Source organism: Bos taurus, chromosome 12 (assembly GCF_002263795.3).
Source record: "Bos taurus isolate L1 Dominette 01449 registration number 42190680 breed Hereford chromosome 12, ARS-UCD2.0, whole genome shotgun sequence".
Classification (NCBI taxonomy): domain Eukaryota; kingdom Metazoa; phylum Chordata; class Mammalia; order Artiodactyla; family Bovidae; genus Bos; species Bos taurus.
The window spans coordinates 85,340,268-85,359,438 of NC_037339.1; the positions used below are offsets into that span (position 1 = coordinate 85,340,268).

A 19,171-nucleotide genomic window follows, 5' to 3' on the forward strand; every position below is an offset into this window, starting at 1 on the left:
TCTTCTGATACTGTCCTAGGAGCTATCCCTGAGGCCGAGTCCTACCACCAAGAAGAATCAACATCACTCTGTAGTTAATCCCACTGACAAGTACAGGACCGATGTCTCTGCACCAGCTAAGATTCAGACTAGTCAGGAGGGGTGGCAGAGTATAAATGAAGGCTCTGAGTAAGATGGATAGGAAAGAACCCGTTGAGATTGTACGTCTTAATTAGGAAACAATAAAAATGGAGGGAACAAAAGCAACTCCACGATGAAGTTCCCCTGGAAGACAGGAAAATACACCGCTCTGTGTGATGAATCTGTAACAGAGCAAACCAAGCTGTCGCTGCAGGCTGATGCAGTCAAACTGGAGAAGTGCCGAGGAGCCCAGGCAGCGCCCCACACCTCACGGCAGACCGCTCAGCTCTGACCAGACATAGGCCTCGCCTTGTCCCGAAAGAACAATGCACAGCCCCGGACACTTGTCTCCTAGATGAACACGTTAATGGGGGAATAACTGTTTCAGAGAGAAAACTACAGAATCAGGGACAAATAGGGATCTTCCACTTTAAAGATACCATAGCCCTGTATTCCTAGTTCCAGCCATAATACTCAGGACAGTCAAAATTCAGAAATGAAACATCCACACACGTTTGACAATCACTAGATATGTTTCCATGTTTAAAAGCACGAGAAAAAGAAATGATTTATACAGTTTGAAGAAAGGAAAAAGCCTAAACTTAATTTGGTCAGATATAAATGAGACAAGACTCTAGAATCCCCCTAACCAACGATATTTTCTTAAAAATAAAAGGCATTGTGTGTAGGACTACTGGGAACTAAAACTGACATTTACCTTGTGGCTATGATTTCTGATAAATATTATTCTAAAATTTCATAGTGTTTTAATTTTGACATAAAGAAAGGAAATACCAAAGTTTTGGCAAAGTTAATTACATTAATTATGTGCATATAAAATAATCATATACTTGAGATTTAGTATCAGCATGCTATACAAATTTAATATCAAGTACCTTTAAGACTGGGTAATTTTTTAAAGGGTGTATTTCCTTTTCAGAAGATACCAGGAGTGAATGGTCCAGAAAGGTCCTCTATGAAGAACGTGAACAGAGGAAGGGGCCACAATTAAAAAAAAATTAAATCAACACAATCTGAAAAGATGAAGACCTAGACTAAGCAGTTTATAAAATGATTTCTATGGATATGACTATGAACTCGCTCGCCAAAATCAGATGTAGAAATGAGGAACTGTTGCTTGACATGAGGACACATAAGCTGTCAGTGGAAATCACTCCTCTAGTGGACGATAAAATAAAGAACAGCACAGACTTTTAAAATGCCATTTACACCAGAAATGCCAGTTCACCGAGGAAAGCTGAGATGCTCAGGGAGCAGGCCAACTTTTTAAAGTCATTGAAAGCAAAGCTGTCCAAATTACATTCAGTTCCTTTGCTCTTAAGCAGCCTGAGACTGAGTTTACTGTTCTTCCACGGAAATACAAGGAAACATAACAAGTAAGGCCGGCATCCAGAGACCACAGAGACTGTCTGTGTCCCAGGGGGCAAATCCGAGAGAACACAGGCAGGGGCTCCCGCCACCACAGGGGTCCGACACGAACACGTCACTCAGCTTGGCTGGAGCCCAGCAAATTTCCAGGTGGGGTGACGCAGCGCCTTCACAACTCCAAAGAACAGTCGCCAGAGTCAACTCACGCTATGTGCCCCATGTGTGGACCAAGAAAGAGCAATCATAAGCCAAGCTGAACTTCAACTGGCTCCTCAAGTAACTCTGGGGGGTCGAAGAGTGACCCAAAAGGGAGTCCCAAACATTCCAGAAGACATACGGACAGACGCCAGCATCTGGGACACACGGTAGCTGCGGAAGAACTGCTGGACCGTAATGTCAGCACCATCTTTGGAGTATTATTAGAAATGGGACATGCAGTATCCCTCCTCCACTTCTGGTGAAACTACAGCAGACTTCCAACTATGTGATTCTCGGTTACTAAGGGCTGAGTGCAAAATCCAGTTTGATGGAGCTGGCGTTCCCCTAAAGCAGACGGTCTGTGAACGCCTGGCCCTGGTGCAGGACGGCAGGCCTCCCTTCCCCTCCCCGGCTCCCAGCGCCTTCCTCCCGCGCCCACACTCACGCCTTTCTCCACCTAGTGTAACACGCTCCTCTGCTCTGCTCACATTTAGATCCTGCTCTACTGGCCGTGCAATCGTACGGGGCACAAGAAGTGGGTGGGAAGGCATGGATGGGACCACCAATTCCGGGGGCAGGCACTTTTCCTGGAAAGGGCTAGACAGCAAGGATCCATCCTCTCGTTGCCGCCCGAAGCAGCCTTAGATGATATGTGAGGATTACAGTGCTCGCTGTGTTCTAATAAACCTTCAGCTACAGCCATTGGAATCTGACTTTCATATATTTTTACATATTGTGAAATGAAACATTATTCCTTTGATTTTTCACTCAACCATTTAAAAAATGTAAAAATCATTCTTAGTTTATGGGCCATACGAAACAAACAACGGGTTGGACTAGTTGAGTAACATTTACCCAGTAGATGATATTAGTAAACAGTCTTCTACTTTTCAAAAATCGGTTGAGGTACAGCTGATTTACAACGTTAATGTCTGTTGTACAGCAAAGTGACTCCGTTATGTATGCCTTTTTTCCCATATTCTCTTCCATCATGGTTTGTCATGATGAAGTTACGATGCTGCAGCTCCTTCTGCTGCAGTGGGACCCTGTTCATCCATCCTGTATGTAAGAGTTTACACCTGCCAACCCGCAACTCCCAATCCTTGCCTTCCCCACCCCTCTTACCCTGGCAACGGGTCTGTTCTCTCTGTGAATCTGCGTCTGTTCTGTAGATAAGTTCATATGTGTCCTATTTTGGATTCCACACACAAGTGATATCATATGGTATTTGTCCTTCTCTGACTAGACCGCTAACCCTTAATAAGAGATGTCTACTGGTTCCTGAAAAATGTCTCTCTGGTAATTTTGCATACTATTCAATTCAAACAAAATCGAACTTTTTTAAAGGCTGCCCAATCTGTTAAACCACAAAATGTCAAATACCAAGAAAAATATCTGAAGGTAAACTTCCGAAGAATGTAAAAATAAGACTCTGAGAGAGCAGGGAGAAGTAATACAATCATTCCTATTTCATTTGAGTGTTTTCAGTTGAAAGTTCAAAGTGTCTCACAACTGAATCAGGCAATGTACTTAAAGTGAAGAAGGCGAAACTGCCTTTATAGGTCTGAATCCTCAAACCACCTCTTAATACTTCCTAAGTAGAGGGTTTTCAAATGTACTCCACAGAGGCTGAAAATCATGCTGGCTTTTTGCTAAAGACTAGAATAAATAATAATTAAGTAGTGTAGTTCCCAAGACACTTTAACAAAACAGGCTCAGGTCTTTAAATTCATTTTTTAATATACACTTTCTTGAGCATGTTTCAATTTTGACATTTTAAGAGTTGAAACAGTTACCCTGGTTACAATGTATCATCAATTTATTATGCCTTCAAATTCTAGTGTTCCAAGTGTAAGCAGATTTTAAACCTAGTGATTTTGCTAAAAATCCAGTGGGAGCTGGGCACATGAATGTGACTTAGGATTTACAGGCTGTATGATAATTTTACATTCGAATGTGGCCTCTCGTTGTTACAGTACTTTTTAAACAGTCAGGCCTTGACTCTTCAATCCTGAGGTATTCACTACACTTCCTGCTGACCACACCTACCAACCCCATGAGAGACTGCTGAAGACAAAGTCTGGACTGCAGTCGGCAAACACCAGTCCAAAGGGAAATTCACAGTATCTGGTAGATACTGTGTAAAATTACTCTCAGGAACTGTGCTCTGCATGAAAACGGGGTAGTAATGTAAGTGTACACGTTATTTTCAGATTAAATCATTAAACATACACACCAGTTTAATGTTTTTGGTTGATGTACTTGGGCAAACAGACTGAACCTGATCTAAGATTTCCCGCTGCCCATTTCTGAAAGCAAAAAGCCACATATGGGATGTGCTTCAAATTCTACTTTACCTCTCTGGCCCCCTCTGGCATCCATCTGAAAAGTCTTGGAAAATGGGCAGAGATTTTAAAAAATCAGACATCAGTCAACCTGGGTGCTCAAATTGGGTCTACTCTGTTAAAGTTGTAAAACTGACTTTCTTTAAAAGCTGACATGATCAGATTTGGAGGCTAGTAAAATCATTTGCTACAATTCATTATGAAAGCCATGACGACTGTCCCGTGTGGACAGACTTGGTTCCTGTAACTTCCACTGAGGCTACACAGTCATTCTACCCATTTCCCCCCAATAGTTCCTAGTGTTCTTTCAAAACTGGAATAGGAAAACATGGGAAGACAAAGAACAGTATCTGCTGTGAATTATTCTACTGAATAATTGGCAAAATAAATCAAACTTTTTATACTCCACTGTATTTTCTGTAATAAAATTCTGAATGGTTTATTACAACTTATTATACCTAACAATATATCCCCAAAGAACTTTAGAACAAAGCTCCGCTCTGCTGCCAGCTGATCCCCATCTATTTTCCACTTACAGTGTCACAACATCAGAATATGAGAAGCGTTCCAATAGTTTTCTTTTTTTAAAAAATTTGAAAAACCACGGATCCAGAAGTTTCTGAAGTATATTTAGAGTCTGAGTTGTCACATCACCTTCAGGATGTTTTCTTTTTAGTTAATGCCATGTGACAATGAAAGATAACCACAATTTTTATCTAAATAATATTTCTGTTAAAATTCTGATCTCAACTTAACTATTGTTAGTTTACAAATAAAAAGGTAGATATCATAAATTAGGGTAAGCAAAGCATGCAAATCTAAAGAATCTATATCTGAATTCCTAGATTAGCATTAAAACCAATCACCGCAACAAATACCTCAACAGTATGCCTCGAGTGGAGAAGGGAAGCCATACTGAGCATTCAATGCCACAACGGTAAGGGTTCGGAGAAGCACCTGTGGCAGTTTCAGCGGTTTCTATATGGAATGCTCCCCCTTTCTAGGATTACTTGAAAAAATCAAGTCAATTCGAATTACGTAGCTGTAAAACATTGACATGTGTAGTTTTTACAGATTCAGAATCTTCTATGTGATTTAAAACGGGCAATGGTTCATAAACAGGAAACTTAAATAATAAGGGATCACATATTTGCAGGCAACATTTTGATTGAAAATACATACACATACACGAGGTGCAGAAGCACAGCTATCGGCGCAGCCACTGTCGCGTGGCCACCGTGCCAAGGGCTGCCGCTCTGAGACACTGCCTTCCGTTACTTCTAGTAACGTTTAGCATGAAGCCAATTTAATCATGTCAGTATTTCAACAAAAGTTTAACAGTATGGACTAAAAACCATTAACTCACGATTCTGGTTACTTTAAAATTTGGTATGCTGTATCTCAAATACATTAGTAACTATTCCTAGATGGAAATAAGCAAATACATGGAATCATTAAAAAAAAAAAAAGATAAAACATTACTAAACGCCCATTTGTACAGACAAAACATTACAAACATCTAAAATGTCTTCAATAAAAGAAAAACATGTGTATTTTTAACCCTTTGGTATCCAAACTCTTAAATAAGTAATTATGAAAACATTCTTAAATATATTTTTCAGGTAACAATAGGAAGAAAGTATTTTTTAAAGTTTCTACTTGAATAAATTTGGTGCCAAGTTTTCATTTCAAGTTCAACACTACTGGGGGTAGTTTTAATTTGCAACTGAACCCCAACTATGTCTGCATACATTAAAACACAACAGCATCATTCAAAGAGTCTGACAAAATAGTTAACAGGCTCCCACTATAATTTGGCAAAGGAAAAGACATCTGAATTTAGAAATCATTGGTTTTATTTGAAAGCACTATTTATAAAAGCAGTGATTAAACAAATATTAAAACGTGGGTACTATTCAGGCTGCTATGACAAGTCTAGAGCGCCCCAGGTCCCCCACTACCTGCTCCTTCCCAGCAAGCAGATCCCAGCAGCTGCCTTGGAGTGATCCCTCCACCTGCCTGCAGTCGCTTAATAAAGGAAACCAGAATCAGGAAACCCAGTCTGCTGCAGTGACAAGGCCAGAATGGAACGCACAGGATCCCAAGATCAGAAACTACTACTCACTTCCCCTACATTTCAGATTTGCACTATTACTCTGAAGGGCAAATGGGTGAACAAATGAAAAGAAGTTTCAAGCTTCAAATGTGAACAAATGTCTAATAGAATAAATATGGATTACATTTTGCCACGGGCAAATGTGCAACCAGCTTTCGACACTAACATCAAATATGCTCGTCACGTGATTTGCCCCAGTGAAAATTCTGCTTCTAGACGGGGCTCTATGGGTCAGCAAATAAAGGTGGGTCATAAACCTGGACCAAACTAAACCAACTCCATTTCAGTTATGCATTCTTAGAAGTTCAGCAAAATACTTTTTTTGCAACACTGAAAAATCTATTAAGACCCCATGTTAAGACTTCTGTTAACTTTAATCACCTGTGTCCATTTTCTATATCAGGCAAGAAAGATTTTTTCAGAGTCAATCACTGAACTTGCCTATTTAAGGCCATGGATGCGTCTCTCCCTATCGATGATCATAACTAACTTTCTCTTGGGATCAAAATAATTAAGTTAAAATACATGTAGCTCATTGGAAGATCTATCCAGTCACCACAGAACCAATGGCTTTTATGAAATACTCTCTTATAGAAAGCTGTGGGACTCTGTCACAATTAAACACTGGCACCTGTACAAAGTGATATTAAAATAGACTAGCAAACTGGCCTTTGATGCAAGCAATTCTGAATCTCTAAATCTCACTAAATCCATTTTTCTCTTCTGAGGCATTAAAAAAATCGACTTTTATAGATTGATAAGGAAACATTCTCCATTATCTCTCAAGACAATAAAAATATTAAAAATCAATCAGTGTCAAAGTACTAAAGTAAAGCTAATTCAAGGGTAGAAAACCGTAGTTTACAAAGCTGGTAGTGACAGGTCTTAATCATCAGCAGACAGCAAATTTTCAAGAGTCTTTCTTGGAAATCCCATTAAGACTTAATTTTATATTGTTAGTTGAATTGATTGAAGAATCAACTTTCCCATGATATGATTTGCCCTTCTTCCAATCAAACAAGCAGCATTCAAACTGCGACTGCAAAGAACTGAACTGTCACACAAGCAAAGGTCAAGATGCTGACAGTTTAACTTGATGCAAACTTCATCCTTGAGAAAAAGAGTGAGAAGCATCTGTAGCGGTCTGGATCATTTAAAAAAGCATACACACTCATACTGTAATCTGGCCGCAGAACCGCCACCGTCCTGTTGGTTCTTAGTTTTGGATGGAAACAGTGGCAGATACCAACAACAGTCATATAAGCAGAAACAAAACCTTACGTGAAAAAGAAAACTTGGCACCAAAACTCAAGATGTAAAATAAGAGAAGAAAAAGAAACTCCATCGACATACTCACGTGTGGTGCCAGCACGTGCGCCACGGCGCACGGCAGCGGCGTGCGTTACCTTAGGGATGCGGCCTACATTGACAAGTAGGGTATGTAACAAACCGCTCTAGCCACGGTCGCCTGGCCCGCAGGCCCTCACCATTATCTACCCCATGACCAAAAAAGCAGCAACTTCAGATTTTGGCCACTTTATGTAGCAGATATATAAAAAGCAAAGTAGGAGTTAATAACAAAATTATTAATTACCACCAAGTGTGATAAAACACTGATACAAGACAGCTCTTAATCTAGTCACAGAAAAAGGAAAAATTTCCACTACTCCATTTACAGCATGTAATATTAACACTCCAGTTCAATCTGAACTGGGGAAAAAAAATTAGTAACTTTAAGTAAGGTAATTTTGTGCCCCTTGATGCTCTTAAAACAAAAAGGCACTGGTCAGGGCTGCACCTTACCATATGGGCAGCCTAACAGAAAACAAAAGACCTAAGTATATCATAATTTGGGGGGGAATTAAAGTATTATTTGTTGGTAGACTAAAAGTATTAAACTATAAAAATGTGCAGAACAGATATTAAAAAGCAATTTACAATTTGGCTTACTGGCAACATTGACATTTTGTCTGTGTGTTAAAACTGAATAACCACACGTACAACAGCGATTAATAATGACCACTGGGCTCTACCTCCAGGCCAAAGACTTACAATTTTAAACGCTGCGTTTGGCAGGTGGCTCAGGCTAAGTATTTGTTCTAAAAACTATGTGAAAGTTCAGACCAGGGAAATCGCCATGTGCAGGGTCCCAAGGGAGGGGCTTATACTGAGAAGGAAAAGCAAGCTGGCACTCAGGCCATGCTCAGTCACACTTGGTGGGAAAGAGACACTCGAGGGTCCTGTAACAAGGACAGAATTGTAAATAAAATGATCTCATTTAAAAAAGACACCTATTAAAAAAAGGACATAGCAAAAGAAAGATATTTACTGGTTCAAAGGATTAAGCTATCCATTAAAGTGAATAAAACATCTTAGTAATAAAATGCTCAGGACCAATTATTGTTTAGAAAAATAAGTCATCAAGAAGATCAACTTCTGATTATTCATTATTTTAATAAATGACAATTAAGGAATTTAATCGATTATTTTATGACTCTGTATTTCATAATCAAAGCTTCTGTTATTAAAATTAAAGATCAGAGTTTTAAACCTAAAAACAGCAAAGAAAACGGCATCTATAACTTTGCTTTAAAGCAATGCATGGAGAATCGTCTCGGTGCTTTTTAAAACTATGTAATATATTCATTAGTGAATCATCAATTGTTTTTGCATTACCTTAAGTTATAACTACACATGAAGGCACAAGGCTCCCTGCACTGTAACAGGTGACACAGGTCACAGTTACAACACTAAATGGCTATACAAGTAAATGATTCAGGCCCATACCAACGTCCAGTCTTAACAATATAACACTTCCTGAAACAGAAGCTAAGATACGAAGAGTCTAATGATAGCCCTTGGTATTAGACAGGCCTTACATTAATGTATATGGTTCTGCTGTCCAGGATCTATTTTCAATATTTATTATAATACAGAGTCAAAACAATGAAGTGGAAACCAAAGGGTTAAACTAAGTTTTGTGGGTTTTTTCCCAAAGTCTAAATTTTCACATTTCCAATTAGAATAAAGTGATTTGTAATTAATTTTTCTGAAATATTCAATACACTCGGTAAAACAAGAAAGCTGATATTATCACAGTTATTTTGGTTATTACAGCTCTATAGCTTACACTCAACATTTAAGGGTGAAAACCGCATCCATTTTGTTAATGCTGTGAACTGCAGAAGAAAAATTTTTATAATAAATCTTTAAGAGAAAGTTAATACAAATAAATTTAATACTAAAATAAATGTATAACGCCATGTCTAGCTAATGATTTGCATACACAATCACATTTTAAAATTAATACACTTAAATGCTAATATTGTTCAATGAAGCTCTAAATAAGCCAGTTGATGTAACCTGGGCTAAGACAAGGATATTCTAAAATTATGACATCAGTATCAAAAACTCAGAATGAGTTTGAAGTCTATTGTATACAGTTCCATTTTCCATGGAATTATAAAATCGTTAAAAATCATAGGTTTTAAAACATAAGATGTTCTCATATCTAATAAAAGATAAGGAAATAAAAATTTAGAAAAGCTAACTGTCTGCAAGATATTTTGAGCCAGAGAGGCCTGAAAAGATAATGTAATCCAATTCAAGGCACTCATTTGGAAACTAAAACTTGGCAAAATTTGAAGACTCGCCCACAGTGACACAGCTAGGTGGTGGCAAAGTCAACAATGCCAGGCTCCAAACTTAACGGGTTAACTGTCATCTCCACCCTAATTCACTTGCTCACTCTCATAGCAAGAATTCCAAGGCTGCTGTGGTCAAGGCCCCTTCTGCTGGTGGTCAACTTAACCCATACAACAACCTGCTCACTGCCGCCAACCGATCTAAAAAGCGAAACTGGATTACTAATGTTAAAAACAAAGCTTAGGACTTGTGCTTGCTCTAAACCTGTCTCTAAACACAGCACCCCTGACTACATCTTCCGTTGGCAGGAATAAATGAAGACGCTTACTCGACTTGAGCCCCGTTAGCCACCAGGGCACTAATGCAGTCCAGGCTCCCAGAGCGAGCCGCCTTGTGAATAGGAGTCTCGCCCTCACAGTCCTGAAACGACAAAAATGATACACAACAGTGAAAACATTCAGATCCACATTCCAGAGTCATTAATGAAGGCCGTGGACCACCTCAGCCCTCTTTGAAACAGAGTAAGGCGAGCCAAATTTAAAGCAAAACACAAAAAAAATGTAGATGAAAGAGAACAGAAGAGCAGACCAAGGAAGGAGCACACTCTCCTGGATTCTCAGGGCGAAAACAGAACCACCAAGGGGCCTTGGCAGCAATGACAGCATGTGTACTGTAGGCGCAATTGAGAAATAATTCTTATGGTGAATCACTGTGCCAATGAATATACAACGCAAGATCACTGTCCTCACACAAAACTAGTAACCCAGGCCTAACATCCAAGGCCTGGTCTAGTGTACCCATGTTTATCTGCATCTCCCACAGGGACACCCTGAGGCCACACATCATCTCAGGCACAGCCAGGGCCCCCACTGCCCCGGATGTTTTAACCTGAGCGTGAATCAGGACTATGCTTTAGACGAGACTGCTGAGATAAAGCAGAGAAGGCGATGGTGCCCCACTCCAGTACTCTTGCCTGGAAAATCCCATGGACGGAGGAGCCTAGTGGGCTGCAGTCCATGGAGTCGCTGGGAGTCAGACACGACTGAGCGACTTCACTTTCACTTTTCACTTGCACGCACTGGAGAAGGAAATGGCAACCTACTCCAGCATTCTTGCCTGGAGCATCCCAGGGACGGGGGGAGTCTGGTGGGCTGCCGTCTATGGGGTCGCACAGGGTCGGACACGACTGAATCGACTTAGCAGCAGCAGCAACAGCTGAGATAAATGGTCGAGAAAAAATAGAGAACACAGAGTCAGACACAGGCAGCTCTGCACAGTTTAGGCTGTTTGTGACGGGCAGCTGTGTTTAAGGACCTTCAGAAAGGCTGCATTAGAACCTTTCCTTCAGAGGAGAAGGAAATGGCAACCCACTGCAGTATTCTTACCTAGAGAATCCCATGGACAGAGGAGCCTGGAAGGCTGCTGTCCACAGGGTCACACAGAGTTGGACACGACTGAAGCGACTTAGCAAGCATGCATGCATTGGAGAAGGAAATGGCAACCTACTCCAGTATTCTTGCCTGGAGAATCCCAGGGACGGGGGAGCCTGGTGGGCTACCGTTTATGGGGTCGCAAAGTCGGACATGACTGAAGTGACTTAGCAGCAGCAGCAGCCCCTTCAGAAAACAACGTTGAAGGAGGCAGAGGCAGTGAGTGATTCAGGGAGATGACTCTGAAGAATAATACAGTCATTAAAGAAAAGGATTACTCTACACTGTATGAAAGGACCAAAACAATCTGAAATACAATTTCATTCACAGACGCGGGGGTAAAATAAAAGGTCAAGAAAGAGCGAGCAAGAGAAGCTGCTTCTGTTAGAACAACTGATTTAGGACTTTCTGCTTCAGAAATGCCAACAGTCCTTGAATCAATCATATCCCATCATCACTGAATGGGAACTTGGTGCATAAGACTACACACAGCTACGGGAAAAGACAGGAAGCAGGAGTGAGGCAACTGCGCACGCGCACAGCACTGGGGACCATTAGCTCACAGGGGAGACTGAGGTGAGGGCTGCATAGAGAGAGCGGCAGAGCACTGTACGAAACGACACAATGGGAGAGACTCAACTGCTTACTGGAGCGAAAAGCACGTATCAAGCTCACAAGCAATGTAAAATCCCCAACAGGATAGTCCCATCTTTGAAGAAAGAAACAGAAAATCATGAGTCTATACAGTAAACTATCTGGTAAAGTCAGACTTAGGACAACTACAAAAACCTACCCCTATTCTCTTAAAGGGAAGGGAGGGGAGAGGCACGTACTAAGGACACGCAGAAAGGAGGCAACAAGCACCCATGTGCATCGCCAGGAAGAGCAGAACCAAGACTCAGATGACATTCTGCCAAATAACAGAGACTAAAGAACACAAAGCGGACTTTTAAAAACTATCTTTAGTACAAGAAAAGGTTTTCTATATTGTTTCAAGAAGACGGTGAGATAGCAACAGAAGGCAGAGAAGAGAGCAGAGCCACCCTGCTCCTACTTCGTGGTGTGCGAGGAGACCATTTCAGCTGGGAAGGGCAGAATGAACACTATTTAAAGAAAACTGCAACCAACGGAATGAGAGGCAAGAGCCATTTCATGGTTGCTCACATCTCAAGTTCAGGCCAGTCATATTTCAAAAATACCAAACGGCTTGTAACATGATTCTAGAACTACTGCTGGCAGACTCTGAGTCATAAAAGAGAGGGAGCCGCGCCAGAGACCCGAGGCGGAGAAGCCACCTTGAATCTTAATTAAAAAAAAAAAAAAAAACCTTATTTCTAATCTAGTTATAAGAAACTAAAGGCAGTATCAAACACCAGCACCATTCTAGAAGGGGTATTAAAGACAGGACTTATGGACTACAAAAATAAACCACTTAAAAATGAACTCCACTTCCTCTTTGGGTCATCTCAGAGCACTGAGCCTCGAGACAGCACATCCAGGCTTCAGTGACCACTCATGCCAACCTCAGCGATGGCAGCAAAAGTCTCCATTACACTTGAGGAAAATGAGCTCAGAAAGGTTAGTAGTAACTAACATGCCAAAAGATTAAGACTAGAACATGAGTTAAAACAAAATTTATTAAGACTAGGTTCCAAAAATTATACGCACATGAAGAATAACAAAAACCTGGATTTAGTTTTGTATGTTTATGTGGGAAATGAGGAAAAACTGTCTACCTTGAGATGAGCCGACAGGAAGCCTACTGGGGCCTCAGGGGCGCGGGGTGCTGGTCACGGCAGTCCAGCCTGGCAGCCAAGCCTCAGAGGGGCCGAAGCTCCCCATGTGAGACCGCAGCCAGCCAAGGTCCCCCCAAGAGGGATGTCAGGACCCAGCAATACCCTCGTCTGTGAGAGGACTGGGGACGTGGAGCCAGGTGGGCCGTTTCAACACTAGAGGAGAGCTGCAAGGAGACTGGGATCTGGGGTCTGCCCTGGGAGCAGAACTGAGGAGGGCTTCTACACAGTACCATCCAGAGCAGCTCAGGGAAGGGGTGTCTGCAGTAAATACCGAGCTGCTATAAATCATTATATGAAAAGGGGGCTTCTGGGCTTAAAAATCTTTGAAACACAGCATTAGACGACTTCTTTAGAGCTCTCCAAATTAAATGTTATGTAACAACTTAATTAAAATAATCATGAAGAAGGTTCTACACTTAAAACTCTACATATATACTAAACAGTAATTACTGCTGTTCGCACTGTCCTATCTCACTGATAAGGAAGTTGAGTCACAACCAAGAAAACAGCTTGCCCAAGGCCAGAGAGACAGGAGGCAGGGCGCGCCCTTTCCACCAGGAGGAAGGGGGAGGAGAATCCAGGAGCAGGAAGGAGACCGGAGGGGACAGGCGACGCCCAGCGCCACAACCACACACAGCTGCCCCCTGGGAACTCCTGAATCCTCGGACAAAGGCGACAAAGCACAGGAGGAGCCTGTGTGAGAGAGGGTGGCGTGGAGGGTAACTGGTGAGCGGAGCAGCAAGAAATGGGCCCAAATCCAGGCTCTCCTCGTGGCACTTCCTCTCTACCCAGTCGCACCCTCACTCCCCTTCCTCACTGACCCGAGTCAAACGACTGCTACACCACCTTTCCTCAATCTGGTGTCTAGGAGTCACTTTCTACTTGACCCCTGACTACCTCCCTCCATCTGGTCATCATCCCCACCTAGTACCTGGCGCGACGTAACTCAGATGGTGAACTGCCGAAGCTAACGCGCCTGCTGAAGCTATCGCAACCAGATGACTGTAGATGACTTCACAGCCACTCTTCTGCTGAACAGGTGTGTTCTCACAACCATCGGTGGGGATGAAGCTAAGGCAGCTGTGAGCAGGGGAGCCAGGAAACCTAGGCTCACGACCAGACTCCTTCCGCACCAGCTGTGACCTTGGGCAGCTCGCTTCATCACAGCGAGTCACACAACAGGTGAAAGCACTCTGAGCAGAAAGCATTGCTCCGTGAAGGCCAATTATCCACAAACAGTTTAATAAACTTAAGTTTCAGTTAGCCCACAGGTAAAGATCTTACACTCTAATTAAGGCCTCAATTTAAAACTCAACACCATGTAATTACAGCTGGAAGAAGAAAACAAAAACAAACCATGTCAATCACAGGCACTCCCTTACCGGTTTGTTAATGCTGGCTCCTGCTTGGATCAACCAGACGAGGCACTGAGGGTGTCCCCCGAAAGCGGCAATGTGGGCTGGGGTCTGTGCGTAACGGGTGGTGGAGACGTCCAGGGTGGCCCCCGCTCTCACCAACTGTATCAAGCATTCCAACTTGGAGAAGAGGGGATGAAAGAGGCACAAAAGTCAGTATACTAGTAACACTGCTCAATCTAAACTCTATGGTTGAGACAAGCGGTGTTTTGCTAAACTTTTTTCTGTTTAAGAAAGTAAGTCATGCCTCCCCAATATCACAAAATTTAAAAGGCTTATTTAAAAACACATTTTTCCTCTTCCTTGTAAAAAAGCTGGTACACAGGAATAGGAAGTCAAAATGATAGACACAATACAAATTTAAATGTTTTTTCTACAACTAACAAAACCAATATAATGTAAATCAACTATACTTCAATCTTTAAAAAAGCTCAAATCAGAAGAGACTAGATTGTGTATTCCAGGATTTTGATCAGAACTAAGCTTTGCCACTATCACGAACTATTCTAAAAACGTTATGAACAGTTAAGAGTGATTAGTTGGATTTTCTGCGTCCTGCACAGGCCGCACTCAGGGCCAGCTCCAGATCTCAGGGAGAAGACAGTGCTGAGCAGGCGAGAGGGCAGCATTCATCTTGTCACAGTCTGTATAGAACCCCTCCCCCCATCCAGGAAAAAACTGGCTGAGCAGCACAGGTGAGCTCTGCCCAGGCAGGTGACTCAGACAGACAGATGGGCGGGAGTCAGGACGAGACTCTGCAGCTGGACACCAGCACCACACTAGCCTCTGGAGAAAGAGCCATCACACTCAAGGATTCAGCAAGTGCCTACGCTGTGCCCAGCACTGTGAGGAAAGGTCTGCTGTCCTCAGAGACTCCCACTGTTCCACCCAGCGTGTCCTCAGATCGAGGACGATCGCCTGTTTCTCCTTCCCAAACACCATGCAGACTCAGTGGGGGAAAAAAATTGCTCACTGCCAGCAATTCTCCTCCAGAGGACAGACCTCAGGTGAGGAACAATCGGCTACCCCTGGGTCTCACCCCGTGTCTCTTATCCTCTTTCAGTAATTTCATTGTTTCCTTGCAAAAGACAGAGCACTGCCATCAACAATTTTGTGAGGATGAACTCGTAGTTGGTGGTACAGATTTAAAATATGGTTTGTCCTCAAGAAATCTGAATCTGAGAGTAAAGGCTGAAAAAGAGGTACTATTTTGGTATATTTTTATATATTGCTTTTATTAATGTACTGAGTGAAAAATGAAGGCCAATAGTAGTGACAAGATGAGCAGGTCTCAAAGCAACAAAAATGAAATAAGGATAAAAACCACTTGATATGTCAAAAGTGGTTAATCTTAATATGAACTGAGAGGTCCCCGGACTTAAATTTGTTAACCACGGTTTGATGAAGGAAACCAGGTTTGGAATTTTGGAAAGATACTGTTCAGTAGGACACCTTGTAAAAACAAGGTGTAATCAGAGTTTTTAAATGTCTGGTTTAGTCCTCTGGGCGAGAACAAGCCTCATAAAATGGTTAGGTAATTAGTGCGCAGTTGGCACATTTCTAGGAACACAGATTGAGGGCTGAGAGTAGTTCACAACATGCTAAGCGCTCAGCTGGCTCTCGCACAGGCGGAGAACAATGAGGGCTCGGTGCAGGCTCGGTTGCATCTGACTCTTTCGCAGCTCCATGGACTACAGCCCGCCAGGCTCCCCTGCCCATGGGACTCCCCGGACAAAAACACTGGAGTGGGCTGCCACTTTCTTCTCCAGGGAGAATTTCCCACCCAGGGATGGAACCCACGACTCTTGCATTGGCGGGAGGGGTGGGGTGGGTGGTTCTTTACCACTGAGCCGCCTGCAATGCCCTCAGAGTCATTCACAGCATGCTAAATGGTCAGCTGGCTCTTGCACAGGCAGAGAACAGTGAAGGCCTGCGTGTGCACCAAAGGAGGGAAGCTGCGGGCAGGGTGCGGGGAGGCAGGGCTGAGAATTCTCAGTCCAGAGTCCTGGCCTAACTTTTGCCCTAACAGCCTTTTCTCACGGCCCCTTCTGCATCGAAGACCCTACAGTGAGAGTAAAGACAACCAAAGGCACTAAAATAAAAGGCTCCAGTTACAACTTTTGGTCTCTGAGGGCCATCTACTACTTGGGGTCCAGTGTTACTACTCATGTTCTGTACAAGTAGAGACTTGGTGAATTCAGCTGGCTTCATTTTTATTACCAAATACACATGCATGAAATCCACCACTTCCATCATCGTAGCCATCTTCCAGTTATGGCTATATTTAATTCCTAAAGATAGGGAAGTACCTGTGCCTTGGTAAATATTTCTAAATAGCCCTTTATAAGCAGTCCTTAGGCATTTTACAGAATGTTTGGGATTGCCATGCTGTGTCCTTCTCAATCAGGGTAGGGAGGATCGGAATCAATAGGGGAACCTTTCCCCAAAAAACCTGCCTTGGCTATTACAAGGGTGGTGGCGGTACTGTTTAGTCCCTAAGTCGTGTCCGACCCTTTGGGACCCCGTGGACCGTGGCCCACCAGGCTCCTCTGTCCACGGGATTTCCCAGACTAGAATACTGGAGGGAGTTGCCATTTCCTTCTCCAGGGGATCTTCTCAACCCGGGACGGAACCGTCTCCTGCATTGGCAGGCGAGTTCCTTGGAACACCCGGGAAGCCCGCTACCAGGGTGTCTCTTGCCCTCCCCCCGCCCCCCAAACACGAAGAAGCCGAGAACCAATGCTTTGAGAATTACCTAGTTTAACGTAAAAAGGAAGCAAGACGCGCTCAGCAGGGAGATGGCTCCCGGGCTAATTGACCGGCTGGGGATTCCAGGCTGCAGGGAGACGCGCCGGAAGGCGCTTTTGTTCCTGTTTATTGACGCTGATTTCCCCGAGGCCCGCGGGGTGTTGGGGGAATCTCAAGGCCCCGGACGACTACCCTCCTCGCCCCGCCGTCGTGACTCCCTCTCACTTCTCTCACGGAGATAAACCCGGCTTCGTTTTCCTGGGGGCCGGGAAGCTGCTTCCCAAAAGTTCTCGCCGGGCTGTGACCGCAGCCGGTACAAGCAAGTCGTTGCGGCCGCTTCTGAGAAGCCTGGAGGACGCCCCTGGACGAGCACTCCTCGGGTCGAGCCACCCAAGGACCGCGCGGACGGGGCACGCCGGTGCCCTCGCCCGCAGACGCCCATGGACAGAGGAGCCTGACAGGCCCAGTCCACGGGGTCGCAAGAGGCGGACACGACCGAGCGAGCACACCGACCCGCTCCGCCCAGTCCCGAGGCAACCGACGCGCCGCGGACCACACAACCCGGGCGACACGCGGCCCGGAGCCCCCAGAAGCGCCGAGCGCCGCGGCCGCCTGAGCCCGAAACCCTCCAACTCGGCCCTCGGGTGGCGGCCCCGCCTCGGGACCTGAGGGCGGCTCCCCCCGCGGGCGCGAGGAGGCCCGGCAGAGGCTCCGCGCGTTCAAGTTCCCCTCAGAGAGCCTTCCCTCGGGACGCGCCCGCGCGCCGCCCTGAGAGCCTCCCCTCAGAGACGCTCGCGCCGGCGCGCCACTTAGCGCGCCGCGTCTCCACCAAGGGCGGCCCGGCCCTCAGCTCCGCCGGCTGCGAACGAACCTCGCCGCCTGGGCGGCGCCTCGGAGCGGCAGCCCGCGTCCGAAACTTGCGCCGCCGCACATGCGCCGCGCACGCCGGGCCCGTTTCCGCCGGCGCGCCCCGCGCGCCCCTCGGGGCCGCGGTCGCCCCCCGCGCCGCCGACCAAACGCCCCGGACCCTCGCGGCGCCGCCGCGGCCCCCCCGGTTCTGCCCCCGTCCCCGATACGCCCCGCGACCCCCGAGCCCCGGCCCCCGACCCCTTCTCCTCGGCCCCCGCAGCAAAGCCGCGGAAGATGGCGCCTTAAAGGGCCCGCGCCCACCTTGCCGAAGTGTGCGGCCCAGTGCACCGGCGTCCAGCCGTAGAAGGAGTCCTCGGCGGCCAGATGGGCGCGCGGCGTCTGCTGCAGCAGCGAGCAGAGCGCGGCCAGGTCCCCGTCGCGGCAGGCGCGGTGCAGCGGGAAGCGGAGCGACAGCAGCTCCTCGCTGGAGAAGCCCGCCTCCACACCCGCGCCCGCTCCCACCGCCGACATGGTCCGTCACGGAAGAGCGCGGACTGGCGAGCAGAGAAGACGCCTCACGGAGGACCCGAGAGGCCACCGCCGCCGTCCGAGCACAAAGGAGCGAAAGCAGCGCGGCCGCTGCGTCCCGCCTGCTGCCGAGCCGAGAGCGCACAGGGACGGGGCGGGGCGGGGGCGGGGGCGTGGCCTGCGGCGCCGGGCTGGAGGGCGGGGCCTGAAGCGTCGGGGGTGGGGCCAGGATCCCTGAGGCGAGGCGAGGCGAGGCGGCGCGGGGCGGGGCGGGGCGGGGCTAGGCCCCTCCCGGTCCCTGCGGGCGGGTGCATCTCTGGCTTGCGTCTCCTGTCCAGACCTCAGGGCTGACGGTGTCTTGACCCCCTTAATGAAAATTTCCCGGAGCCGCAGGTTTGGGGTGCGGGCACAGCCCCCTGAGGCTACGGCCGCGCGGCTCTAATTCTCGCAGTGAAACAGGCGGTGCGTCCGTGGGGCCCCGAGAGCGGTTCCCGCGCTCTGGGTCCTGCTTCTCAGGTGGGCCGCACGCTTCCGAGAACCCAGGGCGAAAATGCTGAGAAACCCCGCAGCACGCAAGGAAATACCAAATGCT

At 45.8% G+C, this 19,171-nt stretch overlaps 1 protein-coding gene across 12 annotated transcripts in view; it reads right to left on the reverse strand.

The window, feature by feature from the left end:
• Positions 1-18,725, reverse strand: part of ANKRD10 (ankyrin repeat domain 10) — a 31,916-nt gene extending 13,191 nt beyond the window's left edge. For 4 of the 12 annotated variants that reach the window (NM_001434834.1, NM_001434828.1, NM_001434830.1 and 1 more), the window contains exons 1-3: positions 18,373-18,725; positions 14,422-14,574; positions 10,142-10,233 (exon numbers count right to left, since the gene is read on the reverse strand). In NM_001434834.1, coding sequence (NP_001421763.1) covers positions 10,142-10,233; positions 14,422-14,574; positions 18,373-18,582 — 455 coding nt within the window. In that variant the 5' untranslated portion in view covers positions 18,583-18,725. Of the gene's footprint in view, positions 1-4,930; positions 5,095-5,890; positions 7,279-9,298; positions 9,348-10,141; positions 10,234-14,421; positions 14,575-17,209; positions 18,084-18,372 lie in introns of those variants that run through there. The other 8 variants (NM_001101921.2, XM_059892017.1, NM_001434832.1 and 5 more) reach the window with 6 other exon arrangements.
• Positions 18,726-19,171: the final 446 nt, after the last annotated feature.